The sequence below is a fragment of the Zootoca vivipara genome, chromosome 1 (assembly GCF_965207765.1).
Source record: "Zootoca vivipara chromosome 1, rZooViv2.hap1.1, whole genome shotgun sequence".
NCBI classification, from domain to species: Eukaryota; Metazoa; Chordata; class Lepidosauria; order Squamata; family Lacertidae; genus Zootoca; species Zootoca vivipara.
In genome coordinates, this window is record NC_142582.1 from 107,948,100 (window position 1) to 107,969,311 (window position 21,212).

A 21,212-nucleotide genomic window follows, 5' to 3' on the forward strand; every position below is an offset into this window, starting at 1 on the left:
TCGAAGCAAAATAAAAAATTTCCTTCAGTAGCACCTTAAAGACCAACTTGGTTTTTAACTTGGTATGAGCTTTCGTGTGCATGCACACGAAAGCTCATAGCAAAATAAAAACCAAGTTGGTCTTTAAGGTGCAACTGAAGGAAATTTTTTTATTTTGCTTCAAACCCAATGTGTTCGTGATGACTTCAGTGGGCTCCCTTACATAGTTGTGGTTGCAATGAAGGCATTTGTGTCAGTTGTTGCTGCCATGGTGGCAGCGACAGGCGGAACAGAGGGAGAGGTCTCTCCCATTTTCTCTCCTTTCCCTCCTTCACTCTCTGGCAGGGACACTGGAGAAATCTTATTTTCCAGAGTCCTTGGTACCAAGAACACTGCAATAGTAGGAGAGAACTCCTTCTCTCTCTGCTGTCACTACTGCCATTGCCACTGCAGCAACCAAGGTGATGAGTGTGTGAGGAGTTACTGTATTCTTCTTTAGCTTGCATTGCAATCTGGTCCAAGAAGAATTAGGGGGTGGGCAGTTTGGAATGCAAGCCTGCTCCAAAAGCAGGCCAAATTTGAATTCCAAAAGCGGGTGATTACAAAGTTTGGTGGCATCACTAGGCAAAAGACTTCCAAGAAAAGCCAAAAGGTTTCAAGACTAATGGGATTTCTTGGAGTTGTGCACTCCTGTATCCTGAGGAAGATGTAATCAGCAACCCCACACATCACCCTAATTTGTTAGTCCATTGGTGTGACCAGTTTTCATCCAGACCCAGTGATCAGGCAATGGAGGATGAAGGCACTGTAAGTATAAGTATAAGCAAAAGGGGGGAAATGCACTTTTTTGCCATTATATTTTATGTCTCTGCAAAAGGCAGAGCATTTTGATTCACTACAGCACAAACGCCTGTGCCTTTCCATATACAACATAGGGACACTTGTCTTAAAAAATTGCCACATACTCTGGAGCCTTGGGGGGGGGATGTAATTTTGGAAGGAATGACAGGATCATTGTTGCCATTTCAGAACTGTAATCAATAGTCCCTCGTCCCTCAAATGTCATACAACTTGTTCAGGAACTTTCTACACCCTTACTTCTTTTGTCTGGTAACATTTTCTGCTTCCTAGACATAATACAGAGGATGAAATGGAGATGTGTATATATATATATATATATATAGTAACTCCAAACCATTCCATCCTTGCCAGTCACACACAACATATTCTTCCTTAGTTTTCCTTGAGTTGGGCAGGCATGTGGGAATATATGCACAATTGACTTTCCAAGTCAGATAACTTGCCCAGGACTGGTGTAGCCCCCTGTGTGGATTTACTTCACTAGATGTGGCTCATTCATCCATCAGAGATTTGATGCAAGGCAGAGATTCAGTACATTACAAAAGGGGGTGGTGGATGGATAAGCTTTAAGCAATACCTTTTGTAGTTTTGAAAACAATTTTTTAAAAAATGATTGCATGAAAAACCAAGACGATGCACATCCTCATGGAAACCTGCTACGAATAACGATGGGCTTTATTCTAATGCTGCGTGCTCCGCATGTATGGTACAGGATCAAAAGGTAATAACCAAATGTGCATTCCCCTTCCATAGTAGATTAATTGCCCACCCAGCCCAGTATCCAGTCCTTTGCAGTGCTGAAAAGAAATGTTAAAGGACTGAACTTTCATGATTAGACAGTGTTTTACTTAGCAGCTCAAGATGGAAAATTGAAGGAGTGATTTACAAGGATCTTAGGGGGACACACAAGGAGCCGCCCCCTTTTGTTCTTCCAACAACCATTTGGGGCAGGTTAGGCTCCATTGCAAACTCCAGGGACCCAGGTGGCGCTGTGGTTAAACCACTGAGCCTAGGGCTTGCTGATCAGAAGGTCGGCGGTTCGAATCCCTGTGACGGGGTGAGCTCCCGTTGCTTGGTCCCAGCTCCTGCCAACCTAGCAGTTCGAAAGCACGTCAAAATGCAAGTACTGTAGATAAATGGGAACCGCTACAGCGGGAAGGTAAACGGTGTTTCCATGTGCTGCTCTGGTTTGCCAGAAGCGGCTTTGTCATGCTGGCCACATGACCTGGAAGCTATACGCCGGCTCCCTCGGCCAATAATGCGAGATGAGCGTGCAACCCCAGAGTCGGTCACGACTGGACCTAATGGTCAGGGGTCCCTTTACCTTTACCTTTTAGGCTCCATTGCAAAAGTGATTCCTGGTATGGTTTGTGACGTTCCTTTTATGCTGAAGCATCATAGCCCTGTCTGTGTTTCCGGAGTACTCAGAGTGTTGAGCCAGAAGAACATTAGAAAAGACCTGCTGGGTCAGACCAAATGCCTATTTAGTTCAGCATCCTGATCTTGCCATGGTGAACCAGAAGTCTATAGGAAGCCTGCAAGCAGAACCTGAGGGCAAAGGCGCTCTCCCCCACCTGAAGTTCCCAACAACTGGCACTCAGGGGCATACTGCCCATAGCTGTCAAGTTTTCCCCCTTTTTAAGGGAAATTCCCTTATGCTGAATAGGCTTCCTCGTGAGAAAAGGGAAAACTTGACAGCTATGATACTGCCACTCATTCTGGAGTATTAATAGTCATCATGGCTACTGCATTTTTTAAATTAGTAGTATATTTTATATATCAGCTTTCCTCCAAGGAGCTCAAGGTGGCATGCATGGCTCTCCTCATCCCCATTGTATGCTCACAACAACCCTGTGAAGTAGGCTAGGCTGAGAGACAGTTACTGGTCCACCCAGGGAGATTTGTGACTGAGGAGGGATTTGAACCCTGTTCTCCCAGGTCCTAGTCCAACACACCCTAACCTCTAAGCTAATAGCCATTGATAACCTTATCCTCTGTGTTTTAAAACTGCCCAACTGTCATCACTACATCATGTGGCAGTGAGTTCCATAGAGTAACTATGCTCTGTGTGAGGTTCTTCTTTTTGCTTGTTCCGTTTGCCCCAACCAGAGCTGTACACAGTATTCCAAGTGCGACCTCACCATTGATTTGTATAATGGCATTATGATATTGGCAGCTTTAGTTCTAACCTCGTTTCTAAGGACCCCTAACTTGGAAGTGTGCCTTTTTCTCAGCTGCCACATGTTGACATTTTTATTGAGCTACCCACCACTACCCCAAGCTTTCTTTCCTGGACAGTCACTGCTAGTTCAGCCCCCAAGCTGAATTACAGTGCAGCAGCACTTTTCCCACCTTCGATTCCCAGCAGCGGGAATTCAGGAGCATACTACCTCCAGTGGTGGAGGTAGAACATTGCCATTGGGGCTAGCAGGCATTGACTGAATGCTATTTAAAAAACAAACAAACACCTGTCTGTCACAGCTACAGCGACTGGCTGGAAAGTTGGCGACTCTACTCCTTATGCATTTCCTTTCCTGAATCACTGAGACACTTCTTTGAAGCAGCCTCTTTCCTGTGGGCAAAGACTTATAAATGGCTCCTGTTCACCTGCTGCAGCTGCACTTCGACATCACTCCAGAGTCCAGACTTGACTTCGCTTGGATTGCTTTCCAGTGACCAGTTTCTGTTTCTCTTTTCTGGGGCTTTGTTTGGTGTAACCAAACAAGCTCTCTCCTCTCCACCATTTTGACAGCTCAAGCATAACAAATAAGCTACTTTGCTCTTCCGCCGATTACTTTGTGAGATAACCTTTACGTCTCCCCTACGGATTTGTTCAGCATTATTGCTGTATTTAAAAACAACAACAACAACAACCAAAAGCTGTGTTTTCTGATCTATTTTCTGGTTCACTTCCCAGTCTATACCAAAGATTGTTACATTTTTCTTTGCACTCCAGGTTAACATTTGCTAAAGAGAAAAGCTAATAGGCATTCCGTTTGATTAGGTCATGGCTGCCGACACTTTAAAAATCAGCTGAAGAGGGCTTTGAATCTCAGGCAGCTGCGTGTTTGAGCCAACGAGCCTGCTCCTTATTCCCAGGCAGTGCTTCATGAGGAGGGCGAGCTTGCAGGAGCATCTCCAGCCGTTAATGAGAGCTCTTAAACCAGCCCTTTGAAAAGCCCTCGAGGCCCAAGCAGGACCTCCTTCCCACTTCCTCATTACAGCAGCCTCCACACACACCTGACCCCCCTTCCCTCTTCAGTCCTTGGAAAGATAACATTTATTTGACACGGAGGCGGGAGCAACACAATGTAGGCTGTGTTATAGGCAAAGTGGGTTTTTAGTTACCCAGGTGAGAAAGGACGTGTTGGGACTTCAAAAGGTTTACTGTGGCAGTACAGCTTCAGAACCCCGGGGTGGTTGGTGCTGCCTGGGGGCAGCCAGATTTGCAAAGGGGGGCAAAGTTCCTGTAAATGACAGTTAAGCAAATCCACAATGTTACCTTCCATGCATGAGTCCAAACTGTCTGTGGTGAGCCTTCAGAACTGTGTTGTATCTGTGGTACTTGCAGAACCAATGCCACTAGACAGACTACATATAAGGGACTGAATTGTGCACTCTTGATAAAGAGGAAAGCTCGACTTCTGTTATTTTAGTCCACCGGAGCTCTTCTGCTAAGTAGGTAATAAGGAGGATTGACGGGGTTGGCTGTTGTGAGATCATCCAAACAGTTCCCCCCCCCCCACCTGGGCAGCACTAGAAAGAAGATGTGAAATGGCTTCAGGTTTCACGAGGTGCAATTACCGCTGCCACACATCCTGACACTGTTATTTCCTTTTTTAAAAAAAAGTGGGCACTGCCTTAGGCATACATCTTGCAAACATGGTAGTAGAGCAGAGGCTCAGTGCCTGTTTGCCTAACTACAGGTGTACATCGCTGGTGAAAGGCCATAGCTTAGTGGTAGCACATGGCACATGTTCCCAGATTTGATCCCTGGCATCTTTAGGATCCTGGAGAGATACTGCCTGTCACTGTAGACCAGTAGGACTTGTGGAATTTTTCAACGTGCAAATTCCAAAAATGAGGAATGGTAAAAAGTTGTAACATAACTTGGGGGAAAGGATTTTGCTTAAATTAATATAACTTAGTTTTGCTTGGAAAAGCAACGTGTGTAAAATTGCATAGAAATCATTAAAAATGACTGCCAAGTACTTGCAGTTCGAAAAAATACCAGTGCGAGTAGATAAATAGGCACTGCTGCAGTGGGAAGGTAAATGGCATGCCTGTGAGCTCTGGCACTCATCATGATGCTCCGTGTACCAGAAGCGGTTTGGTCATGCTGGCCACATGACCCGGAAAGCTGTCTGCCGACAAACGCCGGCTCCCTCAGCCTGAAAGAGGAGATGTGCACTGCACCCCATAGTCAAATTCAACTGGACTTATCCATCCAAGGGTCCTTTATGTTTACCTTTACCTAGTTATATTATATTATAGTTAGTTAGTTAAGTTAGTTTATCAGTCAGTCATTACCTGGCATTTTCAGCAGGTAAATTTAAATTCTTTAGTTTTTCAAAAACAGTTTAGGTGCTTTTTCATCAAACATACGGTAGACTTATCAAGCTAAATGCCGTCCAATCACAAATATAATAGCAGGTTTGAATTCCTCACACCCAAGAACATATTTTTAAGACCTCCCTCCCTGAATAACTTTGCAAAAAATGCCACGCCCTAGACCAACCTTCTCCAACATACCGCTATCCAGATGTTTTAGACTACAACTCCCCTAATCTCTGTCCATTGGCCATGTTGTCTGGGGCAGATTGGAGTCGTAGTCCAGTAACAACTGGAGGGCATCAGATTGTGGAAGATGGGTGTGGACCTGGATAGACTAATGGTCCTACTCAGTATAAGGCAACTTCCTATGTTACTAAGTGATAACAAGCAGCAGAAACTGTGTCCATCTGAGATGCTGGCTGTACTGGCAGAAGCATTTCAGTCCTTTTGTCCAAACCTTCTGGTTCTTCTGGCTACTTCTGCCTCCTGCCCAAGTGGAAGATGGCACACTTTGTGGAAGAGCATAACAGCCAGTAGCTTTACAACTTCACTCCAACCTGAAGACCAGGCTGCCTAATAGGAAGACTTTCCTCACCTTCAGAGGGGAAGGGACAGAAACAGTCCATGAAAATATTAAGAAACAGTTCAATAAATGGTTTAGATAGAAGCAAAGTTATTGTTTTCTGCTGCTATAACCTTAAGAGGCATCACTGACAGGCAGTCAGGTGATCATTCTCTGAAATTCTTCCTTTTGTTAACTAAATTACAGGCTATCTAGTGGGCAGGGACGGAAGATGAGCATGGCAGATAAGCAATGTTACCTAAGCGCCAAGTGATATGTAGACACTTTGCTTTCATTCGGTGACATGGTATCATTTGTCATTCATGCCATGTGATGAATATAAATGTCCACTGGGTTCAGCAAGCCAACAGTGCACCCCGGCCACCATGCTACCTTGTCATCAGAGCACAGATATATAAATCACCATGTTCAAAATGCTGCGGATTCATGAGTTTATATTGGCAAATGTCCACCGTGTGTGTGTATTGCACGCTGGTGTATGGGGATGCTGTGGCAGAATTCAGTAGGGAGTGTAGCATTCGAGACCACGAACTCACACTCAGCCCATGGGCAGGGCGAGAAGTTTATGGGCTCCTTGGTTCAGATTCCAGACATCCAGACCAGGCTGTCTGCCTCTTGTCCTTAATTGTGCCTCTTAGCCTGTGGCTACTTCCTGCATACTCCCCTGCGGACACCCACCTGCTCCCTTAGGACATCCATCTCCCAATGATATCTCAGCATTGATTGCAATGGGACTGGTGTGTGTGTGTGTGTGTGTGTGTGTGTGTGTGTGTACGTGCATGCGCACGCACGGGGGCGTGTTGCTCCCAATGAAGGTGTGTTGCTTTGATTTTCACTTACCTTGTGTCACTTATCTTCTGCCATTAATCCCATGTTTGCCCTGAGAAAATCTAAACTCATGTACAAAGGGAGAAAAGTTTTGAGCCACCCTGAGTGTTTTGTGTTTCTAGATTCACTGCATGATTCAGGGTTCCACAGCAGTCATGAGTGGTCTTAGTATCCTTTCTTATTATTCATAGCATAATAAACCATCATCATCATTTCACCAAATAGTCACTGATCACACTGGATATGCCTTCGTGAGCTGCATTCATGCTCCTGCCACAGACGCAGCTCTCCAGCATTCAACTTCTCGCGTGGAAGCCGAGTTAAGTCACATCTCACCCGCCAGCTGCTCTAATCTCTCACCTAATTCCACAACCAAACGCCCTTGCCATCATCGCTCCCCGAAGGAGCGATCCAAAGGGTTCACTTGGACTTTATGCCTCACTCTTGGGACCCCCTTCTGTGTAATGGAAATAATAATGATTGCATATCACATGAGTAGGTATTATATGGTGAAAAATCGCCAAAGCACTCCATGGGTGAGAGCACCGTTATCATTAGCAATTATAACTCATTACCCTTTCTCAGCATAGCAAGCTTGGGAAATCAAATCTAGGAGTTTTATAATAAGATGCAGGTTATTAATTAGCATTCATATGTAAAAAGCAGATTCTGCAAAACGGAAGAATTTAAACTGTGACTTAATGTGTGTGTGTGTGTGTGTGTGTGTGTGTGTGATGTGTGTAAAAAGAAAGAAGTAAAACCCTGCAAATTATTTTTTCCTGTGATATCTTTAGTAACCTGCCTGAACAGCACAACCCTAACTATGTCTACTCAGAAGTAAGTCCTACTGAATGCAAAAAGGTTTTACTCATAGGTAGCAGGGGCGTCTTGCCCATAGGGGGCAGCAGCGCGGGGAACCACGGCGCCTAGTTCTGGAGGGCACCAAGGAAGAGGCGAGGCTAGACGTGGCACCACCCGGCAACAGCTCGCTGCCCTCCGCCATGTCGTGCAGTGCCCGGAGCCTCCTCCCCACCAGCGGAGCGCCCTCCAGCTGCTGCCCACCTTCTCCACCCCCACCGGCAGCACCCTCCACGCAGTCCTTGCCTGCCTCCGGCATGCCACGCAGTGCTCAGAACCTCCTCCCCGCCGGAGCCGCCCTCTAGCCTGCCCACCGGGAGGGAAATGGGGGTGGGGCGCTGGAGGAATTTTTGCACCACAGCGCTGGATATCCTTAGGACGGCCCTGTAGCAGAGTCAGGACTGCAGTCTCAATACTTTCCCCTTGGCCCAGGGGAAAAATATACTACTCTTCTTTGATCTTAGATACCCAAATACTGAAGAATAGTCACCCGGCAAGTCCTAATCCTAGACACGAGGCCTAAACAGCTACAGGAAAACATTGTTTCTGGAGACTGTGAGCATTTGATCGCAGCTGTGAGGGGATCTGGAATAGAACCATGGTTGTGAGGAAGATTATTTATCCCTTTTCCTTGCTGAAGGTCCAGTCTGGATTCTGCCCTCCACTGCCATCTCTGAGACTAGAATTGGGAGGAAATTTTCTGCAGACACCCCCATGCATAATGCTAAATGACAATGCTAAATCTGGAGCTATTTTCTTCCAAATGTTGTGTGTGAGGGTGTGTGTGTGTGTCTGTGCTTTTTATATTTGAATACCTTTGGATGCATGAACGTACACAAGATAATCTTTCTGATGCTAGATTTGGTACGGCAAATCTAAATGTAGTCCGTCCCTGCCTTTGACCCCTGCATTTTGTTGCATTTCCCTCATCAGAAAAAAGTACCCTAGCTCTTAGGCCAGTAGCTGTGATAGGGACTGGAAGAAAGAAAAAACCAGATACAGTACAGCATTTATGTGTGACATATTCAGTAAGTGCTTGACCCCAACCTCACCAGATGCAAGCCACTCCAAATTTCAACAGAAATAATGGATGCTGAACAGCAGTACTTTTGTGTTGCCCTTGTGGACAATATAGACCTCATCTCTGACGATCAGGGATTGAGCTGGTGCCTGTAGAACAGGCATCCCCAAATTTCGGTCCTCCAGATGTTTTGGACTACAATTCCCATCTTCCCCGACCACTGGGCCTGTTAGCTAGGGATCATGGGAGTTGTAGGCCAAAACATCTGGAGGGCCACAGTTTGGGGATGCCAACTTTAGAGCATAGGGAAAAGGCAGAGGCTGAGGAGATGAACTGTGCTTTTCAATTCTGTCTGCAATGTGTCTGAGCTCCCTTCTCCTCCTTCCCCACACTTGTAGTCCTGCTGGCACAGTGTTGCCATTCCTGTCCTTCACTTGCATAGGATGGGACTGAAAAGGAGTCAGAGCCATTCATCACCCTTCTCTCTGCTCTCTCTTTGCATTTCATGCCAGTGACCTGATCCCCTCTTAAATGAGCTCTCCCAGTCAACTAGGCAGGCAGGACAATTTGACAAGCTGAGGTTAGAGCATGTGGAGAACTGTATTCAACTTACATCAGACCAACAAGGTCAAAGAAAGGAAAGGCCACTTTTGTCTCTGACTCTTTGATAAATGCCCAACCTTCAAATATTCAAGCTCTATCAATATGGCATGTGCGAGTAGCTTTTTCTGCTCAGATGTAGCACGTTGGACCAAAGTATGAAATGATTTTTTTTCCAGGTCTGCATAAAATATGTACTTGTTCCTCCTTCCCTCCTTCCCTGAGTGTCACGATCAGAATATTAGGAACAATCCTCTCTTATTTTAAAGTATTGGAGAAAGGTGTTTGGGTGGAGGTTGTTTTTGAAGTTTTCTGATGAAAACGGCATGACTTCAAGGTTGCTTATAAAGCATCAGTTCTATTTACATGCTGTTTTATAAGGGAAAAAGTTACTGTACCTCATCATTAGGCTGAGGCAGCCTACTACAACCAATTAGAAAGGCAATGAAACACAAATCAGAAATCTAATTGTTATGACAGCAGTGGTGTCAGCTCCCAAATGCTCATGCAGACAAATGTTTTGCGCTTGATGTCAGATTATTTTTCATGGAAATCCTGCTGTTGAACTTAGCATAGGGTGGGCATTGGAGTAGTCTCTGAAATGCTTAGGCCAAAGATTGGCGCAGCATTTTAGACTAGAAACAAGGAACTAATCCAGCAGTGGCCCATAGATCATTCACCAAAAAGCAAGCAGCAAAGTAAAATGCACTTTCAAACCAATTACAACCTGAAAGAATCTGTACTAAATTATGGTTTGCCTGAGTGGAATAATGGTGGTAAAATTTCTTAAATGAATGTTGGACTTCTCAGAGACTGACTGTGTGCTGCAGGAGCTGTGGATTTTGATTTTGCAATGTTTGAAAGAAAATTTAATATATATTTTATATTATTATGAACTAAGGATTGGGTTAAATTGCAAATGTGTTAGAAGCAGAACCAGCATGCTTGAGGACACTTGTGGCTGGGTTGTGTGAATTCCCCCCTCCATAATTAAAGCCAGCACACAGCTACACCTAAACACCTGAGGAGGACTTACACCAGGCATCCCCAAACTTCAGCCCTCCAGATGTTTTGGACTACAATTCCCATCATCCCTGACCACTGGTCCTGTTATCTAGGGATCATGGGAGTTGTAGGCCAAAGCATATGGAGGGCCGCAGTTTGGGGATGCCTGACTTACACTGATTCTCAAGGTGGACCTCAGAGATCATTTTTTGTACTATTTATTTATATTTACTAGCACATCATTTTTGTGTGCCCCTCTCCTCTGGTAGGGACACTGAGTGACTATATAACCACACACATGCCCATATTAAAATCATATCAAATTCCTCTCATACTTGTTCCAGAACTCCCAACATTCAAAGGGCTGGGTAAATAAATATTCTTTCAATGCATATTCCATAGGAAGGAGGTACACCACAAATAATTTCCTGGAGTGTGTGAGAGAGGGGGAGGCAGGAGCGGGGAGAGGATTGACAATTGATCTGTTTGGTGTGCTGAAATGAGTTGCTTATATGCCATGATAGTTTCGTATAGCTGTATTTTCCTCCTTAAATCATTCTCTGCAACCGCCTGGCCATTTTTCTTGATTTTTCTCGGAACCCCCCTGGTTTGTCGATATCTGCCTGGTAATGAAATGTCCAGCAGTGAAAGCAGCATCCCAGCTGTGGTCCTGATGAACCACACTGAGAAGCTATTACACATCTTTTCCCCGCTATATATTACTTTGCAGTATGCATTATATAATTATGCCACCAGTTCCATAACTAAATGAATTGCTTTAGGAAAGAGGGCTGGAAATAGTTTCAGCCCAACATGCAGCTTCCAAAAGCAAATTCCAATTGATTAATGCTGTCAAAAGCCACTTGCCCCTTCACCCTCTTTATGCTACAGTATTGCAGCTAATTGACCTCTGACAATATGATAGGCCTGTTTACCCATCTCTTCTGGCACTAGATGGTCCATCCTTATAGGATTTCTCCCAGAGCTGAGTGTAATTCTCACTCACACAGAGACTATTTGCCAAGACAGACAGCTCTGCTTAGGGTGCATTCTGCAGATCCACTGCCATCACATACCAGAGGGCAGAGGAGGGCAACCAAGATGATCAAGGGTCTGGAGACCAAGACCTATGAGGAGTGGTTGAAAGAGCTAGGTATGCTTAGCCTGGAAAAGAGGAGACTGAAAGGAGATATGGTAGCCATCTTCAGCCATCTTCAAGGGCTGTCACATGGAAGATGAAGCAAGCTTGTTTCCTCCTGTTCTGGAGGTTATGACATGAACCAATGGCTTCAAATTATAAGAAATGAGATTCCGACTAAACATCAGGAGGAATTTTCTGAGCTGTTCACCGGTGAAACAGACTCCTTTGGGAGGTGGTGGACACTCCTTCCTTGAAGGTCTTTAAGCAGAGGTTGGATGGCCATTTGTCTGGATGCTGTAGTTGAGATTCCTGCTTTGCAGGGGGTTGGACTAGATGACTCTTGGAAGTCCCTTCCAACTCTATTAGTCTATGATTTCACAGACATCCAGCAACTGGGATAACCAACTTGATTGAGATGGTTAACTGTTAAAAGCTTTATGTGGTACCTTCCACACTGTCTGCAAGTTTAGGCCTGGCTGTGTTTTAGGCAACAGCCAGTTCATCTGCTGTCATCTTTAATTGTCATGAATAAATGGGTGTTACTTACAGTCTCCCCAAAGACATTTTGAGATAGGTGATATTTTCTTCAGCTGAGCAAGTTTCCCATTCTTTAGGAGCTTCCAAGTCTTTGTCTTATTGGAATGGCTGTATTGGTTGCCGGTTAGTTTTCTGGCCCAATTCAAGGTGCTCACATTGTGTTGAAAGCCCTAAATGACTCAGGCCTCAAAAAGCTGAAAGACTGCCTCCTTCGCTACAGACCCTTTGGGTATTAAGAACTGCAGAGGTGGCCCTATTGGTTGTCGTTGAGATATTGGGTATCCAAGTGACTCAATAAGAGGATTGAATGCCTTTTTGGTTTCTGGCAGCAGGGAGTTCCACAGATCAACAGTGCACCGGTTTTGTGTGACTCTGTCTAATGTCCCCACAAACAAATCAAGATGAATGCTCAATGTAATCAGATTGTTTGGTTGTTGTTGTTGTTTAGTCATTTAGTCGTGTCCGACTCTTCGTGACCCCATGGACCAGAGCACGCAGGGCACTCCTGTCTTCCACTGCCTCCCGCAGTTTGGTCAAACTCATGTTGGTAGCTTCGAGAACACTGTCCATTGTCTGGAAACACCCTTAATTAATGAAGGAGGAGAACCTTTATTTTCATCAATAATGTTTTAAAGTTATTTATTACTGGAGGGCTGGAGCTGGTGCAGCCTTGGGTTGCCATACGTCCAGAAATGTCCTCTTTTGAAGGTCCTACATGCCCATCCGGGGGAATTTTACATTTTCAAGCAAATGTCCTGGATTTTGTGCATGGGTGGCTCTGGTTCAGGCTCTAGTTCTGGCTCGGGCGCTTTTTGCGTCTGGATTTTTACCTCTTGGAATATGGCAACCCTAGTGCAAAAAAAGGAGGGAGCAGAAAGGAAAGCACTTCCCCACCTTCTTTTTCTCCCCTGTCTTTGTCCTGGTCATCAGAGGAGGCATGATGCAGTGGGGGGATCCCCTGTCCCCCACCTCCCCAGCCCTTGCATGAATTGCTGTACAGTACCTGTAATTCATGTTAAGAGATCACACATGCCATTGATTAACATTATAAACAATGCCAGTTCAATTTGTTTATGAAGCTCTCACCACTGTATCCCAGCGAGAGCATGGCTTCTGGGTTGTTGAAAGACATGACTCCCGCCACCTTCTTTCTTGAAAATGGGAAATAGTAAGAAGACATATCTCACAAACGGAGCTTTAGCCAGCTGTTTCAAAACAGCTGTTTTTATCCTCTCGTGGTGTAACCATCAGTGTATTTGTGCATGCCTTCCCCCGCCAAAGTTTACAAACTTGCAGTGCAGTTATGCTGATGGAGAATAAATACAGCATGCAGAAGTTTCCTCAGAAGAATATGATTGGCCAATAAATGACAACTGAGATTTTCTTCATGTCTGGGATGCAGACAACCAAGCTGTTCACTCAGCTTCTGCTTTTGGAAATGTTTTAAGAGACTTGAAGCAAAGGGTTTCGCAGCTGTTCTAGGATCTGAATGGAATCCGGGTGCTGGGTCTACCATTTTACCCTATTTACAAGCAATAATATTTGCTGGGAGTTCACTCCTGGTGGTATATTTGCTCTGTTGGTTGCTTACACACACACACCCCAAGCAAAACAGGATAATAATCTTCAGTAATCATTAGGGGTCAGAAAAATATGGTTTGTTATGTTTGTAACAGGGGTGACAACTTGAATAAAATATTGCGGGGGCTCAAGCAAGTCCTGTCCTGCATAATCTATCACATGACATGGTGTATGGACACTATTTGAATTGCAATGCCCATCAACTGGGGGGGGGGGGTTCCAACTATTTTATTGGGGGGAGGGGCTGAAGACTTCTTAGCCCCTAGGTGTTAGCTCCTATGGTTGTAATAACATATACGTACAAGCTATTGGAAGCAGGCAAGAAGGGAGGGAGGGAGGGGAAAGTTGGTACAATTGCATTTGGTGTCTTAAGATATCACCAAGTGTATAGCACAGAATTCACCTGTAATGATTGCTTGTTCATCTCTCTCTCGTCATTCTCTACAGCGGTGGTTTTCAACCAGGGTGCCATGACACCCTGGGGTGCCTTGAATGGTGGTCAGGAGTGCCGCAGGCAACTTTAGCCTCTATCCCTCTTTCCTTCCCTCCCTCCTCTGATGTCCTCTCACGTGTCTCTACCTCTCCAAGGCTTGCACAGCTGTTTATTGCAGCAGCCCTGGCTATAAACTCCGCAGGCGAATGGTGCCTCTTTGGGCAGGGGGGCAGCTCAGAGACCATGGACAGCAGCAGCAGCAGCAGCTGCCCAGAGGACTCCCAAGGAGAGGAGACTGGGGGAACACTCTTCATGGGAAGATGTTGGGGAAAGGGTGAGAGGTTGCCAGCTTTGCAGGCAAGGGGTGACATAACTGGGCTCCTGAGCACCACAGGGGTGCCTCAGAAAGAATGTAGTTGGTCAAGTGAGCTGTGGACTCAAAAGGTTGAAAACCTCTGCTCTACAGAGATATAATCACGAGCTTCTGTGATCGTTGATCTACAATTTTGAAGTTACTTCCACCTACAGGTGGAAACCTATTATTGGGATAGTGGGGCACAGCCTATTCTGGCTGCTCATGTTAGATGTGGCCACCATGCATTGAGCCAGCCTTTCGCTGATATGAATCTAGCTGCCTTGTCATGTCAGTGGTCCATTCTTCAGGATCTCAGGCACAGTCTTAGCACCTGGTCCTGGAACCTTTCAACTGGAGAAGTTAGACACAGAATCTGAGACTTTCTGCATATACAGCATGTGCCCTGCGACTAAGCTAAGGGTCCTTATATGAGTCAGTGAATAATAAGCACACTTTACCTTATCCTTTCTGGCCTAGTCCAAGGCTTCTGCTGTAAGTCTCTACAACACAGTGTAACTTCAACAATGTGCCAATTGGGCATCAGCAGGGGCAGTTGGATTCACTCATAGGAAACTCATAGGAAACTAGCAACCCTATCTTTTCTGTCCTTACATGTTCAGGTTTCCTTTTCTTGGCACTCATGTAAGTCATTCTGGCTCTCCAAGTTGGCTGTTGCAACATTGCAGTTCAGTTTGCTATTATTCTCTTTGATGCTTGGAGACTTGTGGATGGCAGAAGGAACTGTGGGCTGGGACCAAACCCAGCTTGTTTGAGATTGTGAAGCAGATGTTCATTTCCATGTAAAATCTTATATTCCAGCGATATTTGTTTTCCATCTCAAGTTAAAACAACTGCAATTATGCAAATGACTTGGTTCTAAGTTAATTTGATGCAGCTCCAACTCCACCATGGCTTATCTCAAGTCTGCCCAAGTTGTGACACACTACGTCAAATGCACCTTGTATTTTCATTCACTGACTCCTCATTTTTACTTTCTGAAGCAGTCGACCAAACCAGTTTATTGAGTCTCTGGAGATTTGCTGGATTTATCTACTGCTGGTGTAGCCAAGATGGCACACTCAGATGCTGTTAGCCTTCACCTCCCATCAGTACCAGCCAGTGTGGCCAATGTTCAGGGAGAGTTGTAGTCCAACAATATCTGGAAGGCACCCAGTTGCCTATCACCGCTCTAGCATTTGATTTAATTGTTTAATTACATGTCATGTGGCGATATGGGCTAGAGCACATTTCAGACCTGTTTTTATCTTTCCGCTGCTTAATGGCAGCTTCTTTCTATGATCTCATTCAGATGTAATGGGAGAGCATGATCCCTTGATCTGAGAACATACTGTAGCAAATCTCAGGCTTATAAGCGCCCCCTCTTCTTACATCCTTTGTATGGGAGGGAGGGAAGTTTAAAGCTGCTGTTTGTGGTTTGGAACAATCAACAGTTTACCATTAGGACCAAATATAGGAAACTGTGGTTTGTTCAAAACAAAGTTAAGATATAGATTTATAACTATCTGTGGTTTGAAGAAATTAGAATTTCCTGAATTTGGGCATACCAGGAAACAGCAGTTTGTTCCAAATGGCAAATGGGAGATTTAAACTTCCTACTTTTGAAGATGAAGTGGAAGTACACACTTTTATAATTGGAAACTGTGGTCTGATATTAGTTTTATGTGTCAACACACCTGCTGTGTGTGTATGGAAATGGTTTAGGTGTGTTATTATGATTGTATTATTTGATTTTCTTTACAATACATGTTAGTAGTATTGCTGACGTATTGCTACAATTTTCCTTTCTGTACAGAAAGGAAGCAATACCAGTTACAGCAATAAAAGTAGTATTCTTGGATGTTCCGTCAGTTAAATTTTATTAGTTAGTTTGTTTATAAAAATATGTATATACTGCTGTATCATAAAAAATATATCACAGTATAAAAACCAAACAATAAAATCATGAAAAGTTAAAAACAAGTCAAAAATGAAAATAAAACAAAAACAAAAGCGAACATCAATAGACCATTCTGGATGATGCAATCTTAACTGCCTGCATAGGTCTGGCAGAACAGAATCGTTTTTCAGCAGGCATTTAAATATTTCCACAAAAGGCGCCTGCTGAATCTCAATTGACAGGGTGTTCCACAGGACTAGGGCAATGACACTAAAGGCCCAATTTCTCTGTGAGATACGTAAAGCTTCCACCTCTCTTTTTAGAAACATAAAGGGATTAACTTCTAGTTCAACACCAGGATCCTAGTTTGGATCATGGCAATTTTTCTCAACTGGAGAAGCTGTCCTTTTTCAAATGTGTTGTGTATGAACTAGCGATGCCCAGTTAATGAAGCTCTTCCCTAAATACATATAATGGGTCCATTATTTAGTAGACCAGCTTTCTATGTCACAGAGAGCAGATTTTCAAGTGGGATCTGAATTCAAAAGGTTGTTGTTGTTGTTATTATTATTATTATTATTATTATTATTATTATTATTCTCTGTTCTTTTCTTCATAGGAACAAGGCAAGATCGGTGTAGTTTTCAACATCGGAACAGTAGATATCTCGATCAAAGAAGAAAGCACCCCAGTGAATGATGGCAAATATCACGTTGTACGCTTTACCCGAAATGGTGGCAATGCTACTCTTCAGGTAGATGGTTGGCCAGTGAATGAACACTACCCTTCAGGTAAATGTCTAACTGAGAAATCTTTCTCTCATTCTCTCTTAAGGTATTAACCTTGGGCCTTAAAACAGGAGCCGCACAGTATATTGGTGTACAGCGTACAAATATTAACAGCTCCACCCGGAGGATATATAAACACACACATGTCAAATGTTGGGACCTCTGAATATAATCTGATTCTGCAGAGACAAAGTAACAAAAGTAGTGCTTTTTTCTAAAAAAAAATCCTTAGGGGTACTCCCATTTTCCTACTCATATTGAAATACTGCCCTTCAATGAGGCCAAACTTAGATTCACACAATGTTTAGGGGTATGCATACCCCTGCGTACCCCCAGAAAAAAAAGCATTGGCTCTACTCATAATCTGTATACTCTGGAATATTCCTGTAGGAAGTTGGGAAGAACATTTGCCATGTAAGTTGTAGACTGCTGCCCAAATAGTTTTGAAAAAGATATAATTGCTACTTGTGGCTTTTCTGAATCAATGAAAATGGGATGTAGCATATGACCTCTGGGAAGGAGGAGCTACAATAAATTTAATATATTGTGAGCACTCTTGATCATAAACATTGGTACTGCTTGTTGTTGCTTTTCTTCCTTCTTGGAAAAGTTTCCTGTTACAGCGTCACCACCAGAAATTGGTGCTTGGAATTTCAGTAGCACAAAATTTTAAAATGATTTTTTAATTACTATTATTTTAGTCGCCTTCTCATTAAACACTCATAGGACTGAAAAGCAACACTATCTGATTCATGAAATTATGGAGACATTTAGCTGTGGTTTCCTATTACTGTAAGTTGTCCAGGACTTCCGGATTGCTCCTTCCCCTTAAACTTCCCTCGCTTTGCTGCACTACTCTTCCACTTCTGCTGCTGAATAAATCTGTTGGATAGTAAATGCACTGCTAAACCAAGATGGTGCAGTGGGATAAGCAGGAAATACTGCTAGTTGGGCAAAGAAAGAAGATACAGAGATTGCCAGTCGAGGGCATCTTCTGTTTATTGTGGGTATACTGAGTTTCCTGTTTATCAATTTTGTTTTTCAATTAGTTTGTTGTTTGATTGAAATAGCACAGTTAATTGACTATTATTACTTTTAAAAAATAAACTTTAATGAATTGGCACCCCTAAGGAAATTATTTTAGTAATCACAACTTAATTCAGGAACAATTAATAGAACCTCTCTTTCAAGTAATAACTGCGTTTTCTCCCTCCACAATGTGTCGTCATGCTTGCAGGCCAAAGTAACAGTGAATATAAAGGGATATTTATCTATGGTTTGTGTTGTATTGGGAGCTTCCCTCTGAATTTGCAAGGGCAGACTACAATATGTTTCACAGAGATGAGATACACACTCACTGAAAATCAAAACAGGAAGCAGAAAACTTTGCCCTAATAGTTTGTGCTAAGAATCCAGTGTGTTATTCCCAGCCAATTCTAAACTCATAGAAACACCCCATTTTCCTCTCACCATTTGACTTAATCTACCGTTGACCTAAGAGTTCTCTTATTAGTCATGCTACAGTCAGCAGCAGCTTTGCCAGGTACGAATCAATTTCACACAGTTTCATCTCTAAGTCTGCTCCTACCCTTTTCTGCATTGATTTTCAAATTTGAAATAAATTTGAAATATCAGCATGAAAATTTGCATGTTGAATAAATTTTCTCATAAAATATACCTTTGTAAATGCATCTTGGCTCAAATAATCCTAAAGTACACTGTGGGTAGCAGTGATGTTCACAGATCGAGGCTGCAGAGCCTTCAGAGGAGATGATTCTCCCTTAAGTTGACTGTCAAAGGGTATCTATTTGGCCAAGATCACACACACACACACACATTCCAATCAAATTTAAATAAATCTGCATATCACCTCAGTTGAAGGAAAGCAATTATATAATAAAAAAGATACCACTGGTTATCAAAGGAAAATGTCAATGTTCCCTTTTCATTCCCTGTTAGCCTAAAAAAGTATAGATATATGTCCTTTAGTCACAGTATACCAATTTAAAATTGCCCCCCACCAATTAAGTAACTGGAGCTTTATTTGGTTACTCTATTGATATGCAGCTTGCAGCCCAAACAGAGAAGGAGAGCGGAAAGTTCAGGATGCATCCTATAATTTTTTGTACTGTAGAAGCTGTTCATAAATTAGATGGTACCAAATTATGGCACTCAGGAGAAAAATGTTTTGAAGAAGTAATTCTGTTTCTACTTCTGCTTCGGAGGGCAGGAGGCTGAGAGGATTGCCACCGTTCTCAGCTGTAGGCTGACCTTCCAGCTCTCCAAGGGAAGATAGCCATCACAAAATGACAGTGAGTCCAATTTAAACTAGATAAGTTGTTGGGCTACAAGCTCTTCATTCGTATTCTAAAGAGTCCAATTGACAATGGATACCTCAGCAATCATTTTGTGCAAACTGATTATTATTATTTTGCATTTTTTGCAAACTGAAATTTTATAATTTGTGGAAAGTATGGTAGCTATGAAGTTCATTGTCAGCTAAACCACTGCATATGATACTAGTCAACAAGGTTTCCACCATTTGATATGGAAAACCAGGGAACTTAAATAGATATTAGATTTATGTTATTGCACTTTTCCTCTTCTGAAGTGGGTTTCAAATAGATCCCTCTAATACTCCTATGGACTTCTAAAACAAACAAACAAACAAGCTCCACAACTGTGGCTCACCTATCCAATTACAGACCAAAGCATCCTGCTCACTCCTTGGAGCTAATAATTTTTCTATGCTGAAATTTGATGCTGCAAAGGACTTATTTACATTCCATTTCTTTGTATACAGGGATACACAACACAACCTCATGTAATTTAAATGGCTTGGTAAGAGTGGGAACACCTGAAATATATGGATAATTAGAAGTTCAAACAAGCAGGAGTGCTAGTTACATAGAGCTATTTTAAACATAGTAGTGTATGGTGAATGTGGATAATCAAAAAATTTGGATAATTCAAACTGGAACACTACAGTCTGCTGTTTCGGTTTCTGGGTTTTGTGAATATAGCCAGGTAATTAAAGAGCCTCTAGACATTTCAGGAAATGTTCATGAATAACCCCAAAGTAATTTATTTTCAGTAGAGTTTGGCTAACAGCTATTCTACAAAGATGCTTCAAACACAAAGTGATTACAAATGTTTCAAAAGTGAAGGGGTTAGGCGGAACATTAAAGAGAGTCACAAGCAGAATTAGAATTTACCATGTAGAGACAATCTCTACAATGACCCTTAAAACAGCTGATGAGTCTTGGTAGAACCCTGTACCTGAATCTTCAATGCTGGTTTTATCCCTATTAAGCATTTTCAGTGTGATTAATGGCTTCGTCCATACAATAGCCATTGCGAGAATGGATCTGTGTAACATGGATCTGTGTAACATGCCTCCGCTGCCTAAGATGTCACACAGCTTAAACTACAGGCATCTATTTTATCCCAATGCCACTGAGTGAGCTTTCTGGTCCTGTGAAAATGCTTAAATGAGGAACCTCTGAGTGAGTAGAAGAGAATAATGGGGCTCAGCCACTTATTTCAAGACAGAAGAAGACCCAGAGATGGGGGAGTAACAACAGTAAAGGGACAGATTTTAAAAAAAAAAAAAATGGGAGGGAGCAGCAGCAAGAAAATTGGTCTGAAAAGCAAAAATGAGACAGAGAGGGTCTGTGTTTTGAGTTCCAAGCTTTGCTGGAAAAAGTTGTTGGTACAAATAAACTCCCCCAGGTGTTCTGGCAACTGTCTTCTTCAGGGGTGTCATACGGAGCGAACTAATACCTGACCCAGGCCTATTAGCTTCTGCAAGATATGCCTGTGGAGCATAACTTGCGACTGCAGAACAGTCGTTGGCTGTGTGTGTCCATTGTCCCAGAGGAACAATCATGGATGCTTTAGCTGAGATTCCTGCATTGCACGGGGTTGGACTAGATGACCCAACTCTAAGATTCTATGATTCTAATGATTATTTTATATATGTGTTCCCAACGGACATTAGTAACAGTAATGGGGAAATGCATGGATCAAAAATAGCAATGCAATTGAAGCAGATGACTGTATGCCTGTCTCTCCCCTGTTCTCATATTGCCCTCCTGTGTGAGAATTCATGCAACACCCACGTGGTCTGAGAATAAAGTGGAATAACTTGTAGGTTTCCTAGTACTGAGTGCTTTCTCCAAGAATGCTTTG

At 43.1% G+C, this 21,212-nt stretch overlaps 1 protein-coding gene across 5 annotated transcripts in view; it reads left to right on the plus strand.

Annotated features, from left to right (window-relative positions):
• Positions 1–21,212, plus strand: part of NRXN3 (neurexin 3) — an 862,130-nt gene that overhangs the window by 679,352 nt on the left and 161,566 nt on the right. For all 5 annotated transcript variants that reach the window (XM_088672565.1, XM_088672568.1, XM_088672572.1 and 2 more), the window contains one exon: positions 16,853–17,024. In XM_088672565.1, the coding sequence (XP_088528691.1) occupies positions 16,853–17,024 (172 nt within the window). The remainder of the gene's footprint in view (positions 1–16,852; positions 17,025–21,212) is intronic.